Source organism: Hippopotamus amphibius, chromosome 10 (assembly GCF_030028045.1).
Source record: "Hippopotamus amphibius kiboko isolate mHipAmp2 chromosome 10, mHipAmp2.hap2, whole genome shotgun sequence".
NCBI classification, from domain to species: Eukaryota; Metazoa; Chordata; class Mammalia; order Artiodactyla; family Hippopotamidae; genus Hippopotamus; species Hippopotamus amphibius.
The window spans coordinates 2883488-2901812 of NC_080195.1; the positions used below are offsets into that span (position 1 = coordinate 2883488).

Below are 18325 nucleotides of genomic sequence, written 5' to 3' on the forward strand. Positions count from 1 at the left end.
AAATGTACATTTTTCAACACTACCAATAGGTCATTGCAAAGAGATTCAGTGCTGTTACTGTTAGCAGCACTATTAAGAAGTCTCCTCAAGCAATTCCTGGAACAAAATAACTAGGATGTTGGGGAAGCAGAAAATGTACTCATTTCATTTTTGTAAAACTGTCTAAGTCCGTGTTGCTGAAATTAATCTCTTTCTTCTAGATATGCCACATGTACACATTTATAAGAATTAGATCATTGATTTTTTTCCTTTATGGTCCAGTTATCCAAAATCAATGACTGTGTTATCTTTCAGATCTTTCATAAAATAATTATATCAAATTTAATGCCCTTTGAAATCTCACTATCCCAAGCACTGAAACAAATAATAAATTTGATAATCTATAAAACAGAAGAAAAAATAATTATCATGACAAAAACATCTTGGTATTGTTGGGATTTAATAAACTGATGACAACATAGGAAAGATGATGAGCTGACTGTTACATCAACTTTGACTTTATAATCTTGTAACTGTGAAATTAGTAAAGACCCTTCAAGTAAGAAGGGAATGCTTGGGGAGGTATGAGCAAAACAGAAACTGGCACAGCTGCTGTTAACACCTGCCTTTGTAAGAGGTCCTCATCTGATGCTCAGCATATTTCTCTCCCTCTACCGAAGGTCTGAATGGGGGGTTCAGCACAGCATTCGCAGTAAACAGCTACGGATTAGGCTGAATTTTAAGCTTTAGAGGAATCAAGGACACAAGTCACCAAGTTTCTATGGCTGTAAACCGTCTCCTGGGGGGCTACAAACTAGTTGAAGAAACACTAAGACATAAGGTTAAATATAAAATAGCAGCAAAATGAATGCTAAAGACAAAAGGACTTGAGTTTTCTTAAAGCAGTTTAAAAGGGGGTTGCAATGGCTTAAAAAAGTGATTACAATGTGGACTTCAGGGTGAAAGTGACAACTAAGTAAGATTTATGGCTCTAAGGGAGATGAAAGGAAACACTTCACACCAGGAAAAAATGAGTGGCAGTGTGGAGTGAGGCGGGAGTGGGGAGCTGGCAAGGACTCTTCAGGTGGTGTTGGCTGATTTCTGGTGTCAACACTCCCACCGTGGAGGGGGTGCTGAGCTCACAGCTTGGCGTGAGGAATACAGCACCTGGGAGACGCACACCGGTGGCTTTTGGGGAGTCAGCCCAAGTAGAGCATCGCGTGTTGGAGACAAAAGCATAACACCCGTGTCTGGGAACACTAACAGGTGAAAGCGGACAGGCAGTTAAGATAAGGTGATGGAGCACCGGGGCAGCGTTCTGAAGGGCTTGCACTTAATTCTTGTCGAGTCACTGAAGCGGTTTGGGTGAGAGAGGACAGGTGATGCTGACAATGTGTGTGTTAGGTGTGGGCCTAAGGAGAGGATGCAGGGTGGAGGCTGAGATTCTAGACGTGGGGCTCATTTCACCGACGTGAAGCTGGTCTTGGTGAGAAAGAAAAGAGAACTGAACAGCACAGCTGGAGCGGGAATGGGAAGATGCGAAAGACAGTTTGAAAGAAAGAAAGGGACAAGCAGGGGAAAATGGAGAGAGTGACTCCAATGTTTCCACAGAGTAAATGGGACTATCAGAGACACAGCAGTAGAAATAGGGAAAAAAGGATATATGTAGGATATCCAAGTGACAGCATCCTTAAACAGGATCCCTTAGTTGAGGGTAACTGGTGAAGAGGCAAGGGAAGAAACACAGACCTAGATTTCAAGGACACTGCCCTTTTGACAACAGAAGATGGAAAATCATTAACAGCATTAAGAAAAAAAAGAAGAGAGATAACAGGCCCGAGGAACATGCAAGGACGAGAGCATCTCAGGAAGAACAGTGGACGTGTGCAGCAGAAAAGATTCAGAACAGGAACTTCTCTGGGACACAGGGGTGATTGAACACGGTGGATCTGAACTCCGACCGCTACCAGCTGGAACACCCTGAACAAGTCATGCTTCCCACGTAAGCCTCGGATGCCTCACGTTTAAAACAGTCCTTTAATAAAACACCTACTGTGGAGATCACACGAGAGAAAGTAATGCCTGCCTCACCATAAGCGATCAGCGTGTACTGCTCAGCAGCCGCCGTGACGGCAGTGGTAGTAGCCGTACTGCTAGTACCAGTGGCTGCAGTAGTAGCAGCAGTACCAACACGCCATCACTAGGACAACTAGCACTGGGGAGATCTCATGAGGCTAAACATTTAACAGAGAAAATGAAAACAATAAAGCACTCATTAAACAGCATAGACTACGATATAAACATCCTGATGAAAACAACACATTTTGATATGATGACTTAAGCTAAGGCTGTGAATTTGCCTGGTTACATACACGGATAAAAAGTTGGACAGGGGTTCTCATAATAAACTACAATGGAAAATAACTGAAAAAAAGAATATAGATGTGCGTGTGTGTGTGTGTGTGTGTGTGTGTGTATAGAACCAAATCACTTTGCTGTACACCTGAAACTAACACAATATTGTAAATCAACTATATTTCAATTAAAAAAAAGTCAGACATGGGTTTGAGTCCTAACTCATCATATGCTCTTCTGGAACCTTTTGAAAATTAAAATTGTGTTTCTTTCCGTGTTAAATGAGCATGACTATTTATTACTTCAGGGGGGTTCTCTGAGAATTCAGTGACGTGATTCAGGGAAAGCACTCAGCACACTTTCTGAATTACATTATGACCTCAATAAATGTAAGCTACACTTTTACATTTGAAACCATAAGGTGAATGTTTTCTTAGGAAAAGTCAAAACCCAAGAGTCACAGTATGTTCTTTCCTAAAGTTACTCGATCAGGAGAACACCGTCACAGAAAAGCCTACAAGTCACAAGGCTTCCAGAAACCTGATTCTAATCTTGCAACAAATGGTGACGAGGAACACGGACTAGCGCACTCCTGTACGGCCTCTCTCCGAAGCCCGGGAGTGTTGAGAGAGTCTTCAAACAGTGTAATTTAATTATCAAGGGGTGTCTGCATTTTTAATGAAAATAAGATAAAAAAGGAAACTTCAAAGCAAGAAGGCCATAAACGTGTGTATTAAATCTTAGAATGCTATGACAATAAGTGATAAAAAGATGCAGAAGTCCACAGAGTCTGAGAATCAGGATGAAGACATATCTGGATGTTTAAGGAACATATCTAAATTTGTTACTGACTTCATAGGGTGCAGCCGCGACTTCTTAGGTAACGTATGATACTGCTTTAGGGAACAGGATGAGCCGCCGTGGGGCACACACCCAGCGTGATGTGTCTTGCTTTCCTTAACTGGAAACTTTTCCAATGTCAACTCCAAAGTCATTTGCTTAGCGTAGGTGGGAGCTCATCACACACCTCCCCGTGCAGCACCTACCTCTGCAGAACGGGGCTGGGAAGTCCCAGGATGCTCCGTTCCCAGGGCTGACTATGCAGGTCAGGATGGCGTGGCCTTCCAAGATGTAGCCAGACAGACAGCTGTACCGGATCTTGTCTCCAATGTTGAATCTCGTTCCGTGGAGAACGCCTTTCAGTATTTCTCCGGGATTTCCACATGTGTGGCTGGGTAAAACTATTGAGAGAAGTGAAGAGGAGAAAGAAATATACGTGAAAGGAAGATTTTCTACGGAGACCAGTTTATATCACAAAACATGGGCCACTTTTGAACGGCTAAAGTTAGCAAATCCAGCACAAAAACTATCTTAATTTCATCTAAAAATTAAACACAGAAATGGATTCGTGTTTTATGAAATCTGTAATTTGGTAGTTTTGTAAATAAATATTTAAAAAGTATAAATAAGATTTTGTTAAGAGGGGAAAACACAGTTCAGCTTAGGTTCAGTGTTCTAAATGACGTGGAGATTATTTTTCTAATTATGAGATCCTAGAGTCCTCCAGTTAGAAATCAGATAGTACAGCAGAATACAGATATCCGAGAAATGATAACAGAAATACAGCATGCGTGAACACCCATGCCATAGCTTTCCTTATTCCTCCAGGGCCAGCGCTGCCGGACGCACAGCAGTCAATGTTTGATGCATAAACAACTGAATTAAAGAACAACTTAAAAATCTTATCTGCTAATCTATCAGACTTTTACAAACATTGTACCACTATTATCCACCAAGCCACCTGTAAGGCTCTGTGCGTTTAGAGTGTCTGATGCACAACAAAGTTTTTAGTATCAGTTTTGACAAAGCAAGTGCTGTCTCACTAGAATTTCAATGAGACAGTCTTCATTCTGGTCTTTCCTGGCCTCCTCATTTTTCACAGTGACAGGATTCTCTGTCTAATTCAACTGCCTTGAAATCTAATGGAAGTGATGCTGTTTCCTACTCATAGAACGTAATTTTGAACTTAATCAATGTACCATTAAGTTGAATAGACGAAGTTGATGGTTGTTGCCTACTGTCTCCATATTTCTGGTAAAATTTAGCACAATCGTCAGTAAATTAGCTGCTATTATGAAGAATTCAAATAAACCAAGGATCCTACTATTTTAAAAAAAATGACTTCCCAATAAAAAGTATTTCCAAATGAACAGAATTACTCTATTTCTGTATCCAATTTTTTGCACTGGTATGGGAGTACATCTTGGTATAAATGTATAATATAGAGCAGTTTTTCTTTTTTCTTTGTTTGTAAACTGAGAGATAAATAGACTTTTCCCAGTGAACAGGGAGCGAATTTCAGAGATTTCCAACATTAATTTTATTTTGATATTATTTAAATACATAAAAACGAAGCTATATAGAAACACTTAGAAAACAAATACTACAATTTAGGTGTTTAATATTATTGACATGTTTATGAATCACTATTTATATAGTCAAAGTTTGCTCAGTTCTAGTTTTTAGAAAATAATTTCTGAAAACAGCCTACAAAAACCTTTTTGATAACATAATAGAAAATAATTCAGAATAATCTATAATCATCTTTGCTGTCTTTTATAAAAAAAGAAATTCTGTTTTTAATTCCACATTCACTATCCCTAAGGCAAAAGTCTATTTTTAAAATGTTGTTTAAAAGCATCTTTAACTGTTTGGAATTTAACTCTCTATGACTATCTTTGGAGGGTTGCTTTACGTTTATGACCCAGGATGCCCATCAGCCAGCCTGAGATAAGGATCCTACAGTCAGAGACAGACGTGAGACACGGGCTGAATTTCTATCATCGGTGGAGAGAGAAAACGAGATGTGGTTGGCGGTGTATGTGAATATGAATGCCTTTGGTGTTTTTCTTCCTTGTCCAGAATGAAAATTTTGATTTCAACCAATCTTATAATTTAGAAAAAAATTATTAAAATTTGATTGTGAACAATGTCAACAAGCAAACTGAAATAACAGGATGATTTAAAACATTTACTTCTAGTTGCAAACAAACACAAAAATGCAAACCTGCATATATTACAAAAGCATCAGCCATTTCACTAAGACATTATCAAAATATCTTAAATAGTGAAAAACTGACAAAAATGATTACAGGTCTATACTGAGATTTACGACTCAGACGTGCAAAAAATGCTAAATATGACAGTCAAGTGGCTGGACAAAACGAATTTAAAATAAACTCAACCCCACTGTCATTTCTGCCAACTTCATTTAAACTGACTTTTCAACCAGTTTCCCTGAAGATAGTGAACATCTCTTTGTGTCTCCCAGAGCAATGAGGACACATTAAGTATTTAGTAAATACTTACTGAATTGACTTAGGCTCTACATTTAGTCTGCCTTAGCCATTCCTTGAAGTAATGTGCACTCTTTCTCACAGATGCTTCAAGAAAGAAATTGCTATTTGGGTGATGGGAACTGGGCACCCAGTGTAGACACTTGTTGATGGGAAAGAATGCTGAAAGGAGCTCTGGGCACAGTGCTTTCCACTCATGGCAGTTTCCACCATCAGATCCCACAAAGCCAAGTCTGCACACCCAGGGCTTGAAACCTAGGCTGCCACTCCAATCAGGCTCATTGAAAATCCCTCTATAACACTTCTGTTTGGCAAGTGCAACGGCCACAATTCAGTGACTTAATTAGGCTATCACATCAAAAATTTGACCCAACTATTTCAATCACTAAATGAATGCCATGTCAAATCTCTTTCCAGAAGAAAAGGGAAAACATGATACTAAGATAACACACGGCACTAATCTTCATCACGGAATGGGACAAAAGTCTGGCAAACGGAAGTCTGAAATTCATCAGAGAGTGGCAGCACTTTTACCAAGATGTGCACAGTTAATGAAATTCCATTTGGCACATTCATTTGGAAAGTGGGTCCCTAAGGGTGTATGGAAGACTGTTTACCCTTTGCCTTTCTAGGAGTCTCACTGCAGCTTAAGGAAATAAAACTTCAAATACCCACCTGACATACAACCCTGGAAATAAAAACCAACGATACGTGATGTGTTTGTCCACAGACTGTTTGCCCTGCACTCCTTCCTGCAACCTTTGGGAAGGATTAGAACAATCTGATTATATTCAACTTCAGGAATGCTTTAAAAGTCACATTTTCAAATCTTGAAACCTGACATTTATTCTTTGTACCAACTCTCTGAATTGTGGCCGTTTGGTAGGACAAGAAGACACAGAGACAGCAGTTATGTGACAAGAGCAAGGAGGATTTCTCAGGGGTGGGGGAGAAATTTAATGCCATCCACTTCCAAAGTCTCTTCCTCCACGTGAAGAGCAACACTGTGGGAGCCATACTGCGTAAATACTACTATTCCCGAAAAGTTACAGTATCTGGATGAGAGGAACTCAGAGAGGAAGTGAATTTTAAGTATACTTCAAGGTGGAAAGTGGTGAGGTTTGGCCAAATTAAAACAGAAAGATCATTTTTAAATGAAGGATGTAATTGTGGCAAGTGGCCATAGACTTTTCTACGGCCACTTGCCACAGCGGGTCATGGGAATGGGTATCAGACAGACTTGTGTTTCTCCTCCAGAAACAGACCTATAACGTTGGACAAATTGCTTAAATCTCAGTCTCTGCGTCTTGACAAGGGGAATGAAAAATAAAACCTAGGAACAGGTGTGTTGTGACACATATATGAGGTAAAGCAGACTCAACAGTTAGCAGGATACATGGGAACAGAATAAGTGCTCAATATATATTAGCAATTCCAAATTTACTTTCCCAGATCTAAAGCACCACGTGGACTTTAAAGAAATCATACAAATTTAAAAGTATGCAGCGGTTCTGATACATACCAATTTTAGAAGCAATAAAACCAGAAAAAGTCTGCCAGAGTCAATATCATCATTAAAATAAGAACACAGTCACTGAAGTAAGAACATAGTCATTACAAAGGGAAGCACAGGAGAACATCTCCATTTTAGGCCACATTAATTCTACTTCATTATTCCCTCTCCAATGTAATAATAATTAGTAACACTTACACAGCACATGCTATGAGACAGACACTGTTTTAAGTCATTTATACATATTAATAGTATATATGAAGTAAGTACCATTATTGGTTCCCATTTTACAGAGGAAGAAACTGTGGCACAGAGAGGTTAAGCAACTTTCTCATGGCCACACAGCTGGTAAGTACTGGTGACAGGATGTGCACATGGTGGACCCAGAATTTCTGCTCGTCAGCACTACAGTAACCTTTCTTATAACAATGTTGTCAACATCAAAAGAAAAAAAATACAATGCGCATTAAATCTGTCACGTTCTCAGTAGAGCTGTGTCACAGAATAACAGAAATATAAAGATTTGGGAGAGTTATGATGTTTCCTCATGTAAAACTGAAGGCAAAATTACTACACAGCTTCTTAAAATTAAGTTTCAAGCTCTCAGATAAGTTTGCAGGATGTGAGAAAGGTACCAGGAGGGACTGGTTAAGAAAGTTAACACAAGAAAAAGACCCGTTGGCAGACGGACTTGAAATCTAGAGGCTGGATTAGGGAAGATTTTGAACGGCAGTTGTAAGATATTATCAGCTTATAAGAAGCGAGGACACAAAAATGTCCGTTGCAAAATGATTTTGACTTTGTGAAATGCCTTTTGGGGAACGTAAAGCATGTATGGTAGGTGGCCCCCGGGATGAGCTTACAGTCTTACACGTTACTTCTCTGGTTGACCTTCCACCGGCTTTATCTCTTTAAGTCTAAGGCAGACGTTGTCTTCACGTCACCAACCTGGATCTATGAGCAGCTGGACCTTTACCGCCCCAAACAAGCCAGGCATCAGCCCAGATATAAATGACTGTAAATCTATGACCAAGGAACTAAAAGGCAAATCAAGAGTTAACTACTGAGGAAGCAGCAGCAACAAGAGGAGGAATTTATGACAGGGACCCAGGAAAAGAAGATGAGTGAAAACAGCCCTGATGGCCACGGCTGGAGGGCAGTGGGCCCCAACCTTTTCAGCACCAGGGACCGTTTTCATGGAAGACAACTTTTCCCAAGGACAGGGCGGGGGGGGGGGGGGGGGGTTGGGATGACTGAAGCACATTTATTGTGGACTTTTTTTCTATTACTATAACATCAGCTCCCCCTCAGGTCACCAGGCATTAGATCCCTGGGGGGTTGGGGACCCCTGCAGGATAGTAAGGTTAGTCGTGAACCTGAGTTGGCTCTTTGTTTTTCAGCCTGTTCAGTCCCCATGGTGTAACCCAGTGTTACAAGAAAATAGGTAACGACCAGGGATGTTCCTAAGTTTCCTCTTAATTACAGAGTAACAATGCAGGGAAGATAAAAGAAAAGGAATTGGGATCCCAGAGGTAAATCTTCTGGAAAACCCAAAGTTAATGGGGGAGGACGGAATGATGATTCAACAAATTAGAAAAATGGCCAAAAAGTTAAGATCAAGGCCAAAGAGAGAGCCCGGGAGTCGAGCTGAGAGGCAATCCTGTTAGAAAGGACACCTGGTGGCAGCAATGGTTGAAAGTTGAGCATAAGCGACCGACACACAGAGAGCAGAGCGGTGAGGAACAGCGCCCAGCGAACTCTTCCACGATGGCTGCATTACTGACGGGAAAGCTGCACCTATGTTAACATGCACTCCCGCCACGTGGTAGATCCCGGATGCTCTCACTGAAGACCTTTAAGCAGATATACGTTTTATGACCATTTTTCTCCTTCTCAAAAAGTGAACTTTACGCATAACAAACATGTTCAATTGATTACAGGTGTCTCAATATGTATATAATGATAAGGTAAAAGTGTTTCTAAAATTTGAAAAGGACATTGGAATAAAGATAACCACAAGCCCTCATAGATGTCAGATTAAGAGAGCAGAGGCCAGTGACCATTGGCGAACTGATCCAGATGACCTGTGCCACATAAAGCTTGTTTACTCTCCAATACACGATGTCCGTGTAACACAGACAGCAAGACCCCTTCCAAAGGTGAATTATCACATTAACCACACTAGGGCTGGTTAACAAAACTGAATTAGAGTGATGGTAGAAAACAATTCTAAACTCTTCCTTAGTCAGAGTTTATATCTTAATTCAAATTTTAAAAAATATCTCACTACAATACGTCTTTGGGTCAAGTTGGAGTGTCAAGGATTGGATTTGCATTCCTGCTTAAATGAGATTTTTTTTTAAAAATCAAATGTTATGTTTTAAAAACAGCTCTGCAAGCATTGGACATCAGGCAGTGCTGGAACATGACCCATGAGAGATGGGAATCAAATGAGAATCCCTAAAATTTCTCCAGCTTTTTTCTTGGAGAGAGTCAGGGACCAAAGGCACAGGGAGTGGAAACCCAGGTTGAGTCTGACAGTCTCTCTGAGTTGAAGAGACAGAGACCAGAGCCCCATGATGTCAGAGAAGCTGACGTTCACAGCGGGAAGAGGGTTCCAGAGACCTACAGAGGGTCCCTCTTGAATACGGCTGAGTTCCTACTAATGATGCGTGTAAGGAAATGACCCAAGGCTAGTGAAGGAATTACCAAGGGATTAGCAGCAAAGGTGCCCAGGATGCATCAGGGCTGAGAAGAATACCTTTCCCAACAGTGCGAACAGAAGCCTCCAGCATTCACCGGACAGAAGTTAGAGTATGGAGGAGGCCCTAAACTCAGCAGTGGGGAAAACACGCTCTAGAGTGAACGCTGCCTGCCTCACACATCGGAACTCTTACAAGCACCAGGATCAGAGCCGGGTGAGGCTAGCGAGGGCTGCTTCGTGAGAGTAAGAGAGGCTCTCAGCACCTGGACTGCTCAGCTGAGGGCCATCACTGGCACACGGTGCGAGTCGATGCCTACTGAAAATCTCACCCGGGTTCCTAACTAGACTCCCTCTTCATGCAGCCTTAAAAAGCAGTACCTATCGGGATCAAACTGTGCCAAGAAATTCAGCTACAGCCAAAAACATTTTGGGGAATACAAAAATACCCAACACCCTCCACATTAAGATTCATGATGCCTGGTGTCCAATCAAGCATGCCAACAGGCAAGAAAATAAAATCCATAATGAGGAAAAAGAAATAGAAAACTAGCCAGAAATGACACAGATGGCTGAATGAGTAGGCAAAACAGTATGAAAATGGTTATAATAATTGTATTCTGTGTCTTGAAGAAGGTGATCAAAGACGCTAACTAGACATGTGGGGGGAAAAAAGGCAGAGATGATTAGATTGGATTTTAAAAAGTCAATGATAACACTGATGCCAAGAAACACACTTTAAAGATACAAAGAGACAAAAGTAAAATGAGAAATATTAATCAAAAGAATACTAACATTAATCAAAAGAACACTTAACTTGCTATGCTAGTATCACACACAGTTGTTATGCAAAGACTATTACAGGATAAAGAGGGTGATCTCACACTGTGAAAGGGTGACACAACACTCCTAAACATGCATGTGCGTAATAACAAAGTACACAAGGCAAACCCTGGCAGGACTGCAAGGAGAAATGAGTGGAACCAGACTACAGTTGGAGATGCCCACACTACTCTCTTAATTCACAGCATCACTAAGGATACAGAAGCCTTGAACAGAACTATCAACCAACTTCTAACCAATTAATGGTTAAAGAGGACGTCACAAGGGATTATTAGGAAATCTCTGAACTACATGAAAATGTTAAAACAACATATCAAAATTGTGGGATGCTTTGAAAATTATGCTTTTAGGGAAATTCACATCGGACAGAGTTTATGTTATGAAAGGAGAATGATCTCAAATAAATCACTTAAGACTCCATCACGAGCAACTGGGAAAAAAAAAAACTTAAATGAGCTAAATGTTGAAGACCACAGTAGACATTATTCCTCAATAAAGCTGTTAAAAAATAACGTTACTATAGTTCATGCTTCCTCTCCCAAACAAGCACATTCCAAGCTGTTGTCAGTGATCAGACCGCAAAGGGAAAGATGCCAGATTCTGACCTGGAGATGGCTCACCGTCTGTGAGGCAGCGGACTAGGAAACAATTACAACACAGCATCTTAAGGACCAATGCAGAGGCGGCGCAAAGACTACGGGAGTAAGATGGGGCTCTGAAGGTGTGAGCAAAGGGAGAGACTTAAAGGGAGGGAAAATCCTGTCTCTCTAGCTCTACCTCTATTTCAAGCAGACTGCTAGAAGGGACCTTCAAGCAGGTTAAACGAGGCATACAGATGTGAAACACTTTGGAAGGAGGAGTTTTAGAGAAAACACACAGGTGCAGTTCACCTCTGGGAGCTGCTGGATATCCATCTTGAAAAGGTGGCGTGAATGCAGAATGGTCAATTTGTAATTATAAAAGACCAAGTGCATTTTATATTTTTACAAGTGGAAGGCTATAAGTAATGGTAAACATTTATTTCAGTGCTTCAAATACAATTTTAATTACCTTAAAATAATATTATTTACCACTTGCTGAACATCTGGGTTAAATACTCAGAATACTCAGACACGTTATCTATGTTACTGCTAATTCCCAAAAAAGGCATCACTTTCCAAACTTATCTATAAAGAAGATGGGGAACTTAGTGGAGGTAACACAGAAGAACCTACATCTGTATAAACCTAGGACATTTCCACCACCATACTGCTTGTGTTGATATAACTGAAATGCTTTTACATAGAACTGTAATGTTAGAAATCATTTGGGGATAGCTTAACAGTAAAAAATAAAAAAAAAAAGCTGAAGAGCTAGGAACTGGGATCCTGTTAGCCATCTCCCTCTGGTATATTTTATTTGCCATCCTAACAGTGAGAAATGGGGAAAAAGAGGGATAAACTCATCAGTTATATAAGGTTAGATTCTGCACAACAACGATGTCAATGTATATAACTTCTGGTGCCTTTCTCAACACTTCTTCCTGTGAAGTGAAAAATGCAAATGCCAAAGCGAAACTGGAGAAAGCATCTTTGAGCATTAACTCCCTCCACCCCCCTTCTTCCTTCCCTTTTTCTTTCCAACTATTTTTCCTCCTAATTTTATTGCGACATAACTGGCACTCGGCTCTGTATAAGGTGAAGGTGCAGAGCGACTGGTGACTTACACACACCGCACACATCATGCAGTGAAGACCTCAATCACTGTGGTGAACATTCACCGTCTCGTACAGACATAGAACAAAACAAAACAAAATAAATTAAATAAAATAAAAGTTTCCTTGTGATGAGAACTCAGGCTTCTTAACTCTAAGGTTCGAGAGATCATTAATGATCTCAGGCTGTGAGACCATTAACCATAAAAGGGGCTCAGCCAGATTCACCTGCAGAGTCATGTCTCTAAGGGCCCCCCCTCCAGAGGGAGAATCAGGAACCTTCACCCTCCAGGTGATCCTGCCTCCAGTCGGCACCCCTTCATCTAGGCCTCAATCCTTCCTCCAGGGAAGTGAGCAGAGCTACGGCCTGGTTCCCTGGGACGCCGGCCCCTTAACACAGGGGCTGAGTGCAGGCACCTTACCTGATGGGGCTTTACGGATAACACCTGTGGGGCAGAAGAGGCGGCAGGGCTGGGAAGAGAGAGGTACTGAGCTGCAGGGCAGTCGTGACAAAGCCTCAGCCCGTCTTCCAGGGAGCTCTCGGTTTGGGTTGGTTTCGGGAGTGCCTCAACCTGGGGTGAGAGGCCAGGGTCCTTCCAGCAGCACCTCCCAGATATGAGATGTGGCCGCCACCCCCCAGTCCTGAACAGGGGTCACCTTACCCTTAGCAGCTCCCTCCGGCCAGGATCAATTCCTGGAGATGGTCTTAAGGGAGAGTTTCCAGCTGCCAAGCTCCAGCAATGGAAGGTTTAACTCTTTTTGTTTGTTTTATTTCTCCATGGGATCTGAAACTAGTCCTATTCAACATCCAGTTCACTAAGGTGTGTGTTTTCTTTTTCTTTTTCTTTTTTTTTAATTTCCTGAAATATACCTAGATCTTCAGGTTTACAAGGGAAGCTGCTACCAGGAAGCTTTGGCTTCAGGGTATCTGCGGTGATAACAGAGAAGGGAGTGGACAAGAAAGAGTGAGGTCTTTCTAGTGATGCCAGTGGGGCCTGGCAGAGGTGGGGTGGGGCTAGAGGGTGTGGGTGCCGGCCTGGGATGAGGGGGCACAGTGGGTGAGCAGCTTGGCACTAAGGATCTCAGAAGCAAGAAGCAAGATGAAGTCCAATTTTTTCCAACTCTTCTAAAGGAAGAGCAACCTTGCAGGGGTAGGCAGACAAAAAGCCTATCAGCTGTGCATGATGTGAGCGGATGAAATGTTTCAAGGACACCATACTTTAAAAGAGTGCCGCACTGGTGATAATCAATGGAAAGTGCCAGCAGCAGGTGGAGATCACTAGCTTGGAGCCTTGGGATGCTGGAGTCCGAGCGCCGGGCGCGGGCCGGGGGTCAGGGGGCAGGGAAGAGAGCCGAGCCCCAGGAGAGTCAAGGCCCGGGGGAGCACTGCAGCCAAGGCTCCCACAGGGGGCGGGTGTTTTTTTAGAATGAAACAAAATCAAGAATATTCATGCTATTAGTGGTGACTTAGGAAAAGAGCAAATTACCTTTAGAAAGAGAGTTATAGCAGAAATAATTTTAAAAAGACAAGCCAGTACTCAAAGCAATAACTAAAAGATCCAAGGACTAAAATAAAACATGAGAACACAAGTGACCTATAAAATACAAAGACTAAATGACACACACGGAGGGACTTTTCAGCCATTACAAGAGAGGGCTTCCCCCCTACCCTGATCACACACGGCTTCTCTCGGGCTCTGGGCACTGCCTGACTGACCTTTTCCTTTAACATTAGGATATTTATGCCTGTATGCGTGTACACATACACGACACACACACACGTGTCTTATTAAGTGCACAGAAAAATACACGTCTAATTCAAATCAAGTACACTGGACCCTGTACACAAAAGTAGGCATAATTTAAAATAATGGTTCTATAATTTTATTTAGATATATAGCTTAGGTTTCATAGAGATGAAAATCACTTTTAATTTTAACATACATTTACATAGAAAATAATGAAAGCAATTTAACAATTACTAAAAGTCATATGGCATTATCTTATTTCTGATTAATAAATAAATTCTTGGCTGTCAGTCTAACCTGATTGACTTTTTCTTCTACGTGAGACTGCACTTACCTTCTAAAAACAGCCTTAAAGTTATGGACATAAGAATTTTCAGTTTACCCAGCATCAGTATATTACTAATTTGTGACTTTCATATTCATTTGAACTTAAAAGTTTTTTCCATGATTGAATTCACATAAAGAACTCTAGCTTTATTAAAAAGAACATCTTTTGGAAAAGGTTAAAGCATGCTTCTTTGTCACGTACTATCACACACACACACCCTCTTCAATACCCCTTTCCCTATCCCTTCTCCTGCACGCTCTTCCATCCATTTCCAAAGCAACAGGAAGGGGACCGTTTCACAGCACATGTCAGGTCAGGCCCACCCCTACGGAGAGCACCCTACTGCAGTCAGAATAAAACCCAGACAACACCCACATGCCCAGCCCCTCACGACTCCTCTGACCGTAGCTCCTAAACCTCTCACTGTGCTTCAGCCTCGCGGGCCTTCTCGAGGGTTCTTCAGGATGATGCAAAGTCCCCTCCCTTCTCTGAGCCCACAGGAGCTTTACTACCTGTGCTCGGATCACCTGCCCACCCATGATTTTTTTATTACTCGCATCTTAGCTCCATCGTCATCAGGCTTCAAAGGTCTCTCCTGTGTCGTGGACCTAAGATAACTCTTCTTGCCTCCTGGTATTTTCTGTCACATCACGGTTTCGTTTCTTCCCGGCACAGCTACAGCTGTAAATGATTTCATTTGCTTGCAAACGGCTATCTGTTCCACCCCAGGATGGAGCTGGGAGAGGAGAAGGCCTCCTTCTCTGACTCACCTTTGTTCCCACAGCACCTGCAACAGTACTTCGTATGTGGTGGAGACCTCGTACACGTGTATGGAATAAATGAATTAATCACTGAATGTGTGAATGAAGGCACACCCTGGCCGTGGGTGGGAAATTCTGAATTCCCAAGAAGTGGGATCCAGAATCTTTACCTAAAGATGACAATTCTTAACATTTTAGGAAAGATCCTGCATCTCAAAGAGAGTTTCAGACACTCCAGGAATAAAAAATGGGTTGGCCAGAAAGCTCGTTCGGTTAGCGACTATGTTGTTCAATAAAGTTCTTTGTGAAAATGAAAAATGTGTCTTTCATTTTTACTTAAAACCAAATGAACTTTGTGGCCAACCTGATGCAAGCCTGCCTTTACACAACTTCTGACTTAATCTCTGTGCACATCAGCGATGGGGGCTCACTGGCTCTGGACAGGAAAGGAAGGCCGTGAATGTTGTAGGAGCCACGTGACCTAAGCTAACGTGCGAGAGGCCTACAGAACTCACTCCTGTAAGATGCTGGAAGCCTGCTCTTTATTTGTTTTGAAGTGTCCTGCCCTGAGTTACAGCAGCCTTTTTGAAAAGAGAGAACCAGGAAAAAAAGAAAAAAGACTCAGAGAAGAAAGAAGAAAGGGCAGAAGGACCCCGCTGTGAACCTGTGCTGCGCACAGACCTCCTGCGGACAAAGTCTTGTGGGAACGACGCCAAACTCGCGGATTTCTTCAAGTGTGCACAAAAATTCATCTAAGTTTTGAAGAGTCAAGAAAACACAAGACAAAGTCAAGTCAGACTAGGCAGTTTCTTTAAATTTTGGCCTGACACCGGAGAGCTGAGCAAATCCCACGGCATAAGTTAGTTAAATGAAGCTGCAAGGTTGAAAACGCTGGGGCAGAATTAAAAGCACTCTCTGAATACAAAGAGAACAGCACGCAGTTGTTATTCTGTATCTCTGTGACCAAGCACAAAAGACCATTCTGAATGAGCAGAGAAAATAGGTTCAGACAATAGTCTGGTACTGCAAGCAAGTGCTCTAAAGGTTCTCAGATGTGTGAAGTGACTGGTGGGTATGTGTGCAGACCCAGGAAGGCCTATTATGGTAAGATGGGGAAGAGGATAATTTTCCTACAGTGGCAATGGCCAGTTTATCAAAGATAATCTACAGAGAAAGCAAGCGATGATCAAATAAAGGCAAAGAGACCCAACCGCTATTTATGACGGGGATAAAAATGTCACAGGTGTGGTGGAGACCATATAATGATGGGGGTACCCAGGGATGTGGGAACAGTGCCAGTGATAACACATCCTGCCACAATGAAAAAGACCGAGCACTTACAGCATGCACGAGTCTCTGCCAATTACATTCACAGGTATGTTGTTTTTATGTGATCTAATTTTCAGAGATACTCATTGCGAGCTCTGTATCAGAGATCCCAAATGGATTATCACGAGGAGGGATTTTGCTCACTGCAAGACACTGATCATCTTTAACCAGGATGGGGGGCACAGTGGGGAATGAACTGCCACTTCGCCAGCTTCTCCAAGTTGGAGAGAGCGGGCTGGGAAACAGGAAACCTAGCCTCTCTCTACATCTCTTAAGCATTTCAACCGGTAAGAGATACGGAGAGATTCTCCACAGGAAGTCGAGTCTCATAGCCGCCATCCCATAACCAGGTGGATCTCTGTCAATATTTTGCTTACCACATTATATAAGAGCAAATCACACTCAGACAACTTGTCGTATACAGTATAAGGGGTGTGCAAGGGCTTCTAGATGTTCATTTGGACATGATAATACTGGGAGCTTATATTAGATGGTGCACCGGAATGCTGTCAGGCTCTAATCTGTATTAGAATGATCGATAACTTCTACTAAAAGTTGGGTGAATTATTGATGAGGCTTGAAAGCAGTTACCATAATTATGATACCGGATAATTTACAGAACACAAGACTTATTTATTCAACCTATATTTGCTAACTTTCTGTTATTTACATTAAAATTATGTAAGACCTTATGAAGAGGCTTAAGAGAGGACTTTTCTCCCCAGAGAGGCTGCCTCCCTCCATCTGGCGATGGAGGTCCCCTTACCCCACATGGAACTGCCTGTGAAGCTCATGGCAGAGCTGAATTTTAGTCCTGTATCTGCTTGTGGGCTTTCACCATGGGGGACTGTTAGTGGTCTCTCAGTAGCCAATCTCTCCTTTTTTCTTACAACAGACCTCCCCCCCCACCACCAAGTTTTGTCTAGTGTTACGGACTGAATGTCTGTGTCCTCCCCAAAAGTCAGATGTTGGGATGCTAACCCCCCGAGGGGATGACAATCTGAGGTGGAGCCTTTGTGGGGTGATTAGACCACGCGGGTGGAGCCCTCATGAATGGGCTTGGTACCCTGATGAAAGGGATCCCAGAGGGCGCCTCACCCCTTTCGGAAGGCAGCGGTCTGCAGTCTAGAAGGCAGCCTTCACCGAGGCTGGACCCTGAACTCCAACTTCAGCCTCCAGAACTCAGAGAAATAAGTGCCTCTTGTTGACCAGCCACCCAGTCTATGCCACTCTGTTATAACAGCCTGGATTGACACAGACAGCTGAACACATGGCCACACAGAGAGGATCATTTGACCTCAGGGACAGACGATGAAGTCCAAGCAGGAGACGTGATGGGGGGTGAAGGGTGCCACGTGTGCATTCCTCACAAGGGAGCCGCCTGCCCTCTGCTCTGTCGTGTCTCCACTGGAAAACTGCAGTGGGGGTGGTGGGCTGATCTATTTATGACCACACCGGTAAGAACAGGAATTTAAGGAATGGCTCCCTGAGTAAATAACACGTGGAACAGAGCCATCTGCCCGAGCTGGACTCCCTTCCTGCCCCTAAACTGTTGCATTAGAGAGAAAAGTAAACTTCTTCCAGCCTGAGCCACTGTAGTTTGGCGTCTGTCTGTTATAAGAGTTTAGTCTATGCCCTATCGAATGTAATCATCTAACTTGTTGACAATTATAACCCCTATACAATTCACCACTCTTCCTAGCGTGCTGTGATTTTGGA

At 42.4% G+C, this 18325-nt stretch overlaps 1 protein-coding gene across 1 annotated transcript in view; it reads right to left on the reverse strand.

Moving 5' to 3' along the window:
- The window catches only part of CSMD1 (CUB and Sushi multiple domains 1), a 1409269-nt gene that overhangs the window by 890840 nt on the left and 500104 nt on the right, over positions 1-18325 (reverse strand). Inside the window, exon 4 of the mRNA XM_057697717.1 lies at positions 3381-3575. Within this exon, the coding sequence (XP_057553700.1) occupies positions 3381-3575 (195 nt within the window). The remainder of the gene's footprint in view (positions 1-3380; positions 3576-18325) is intronic.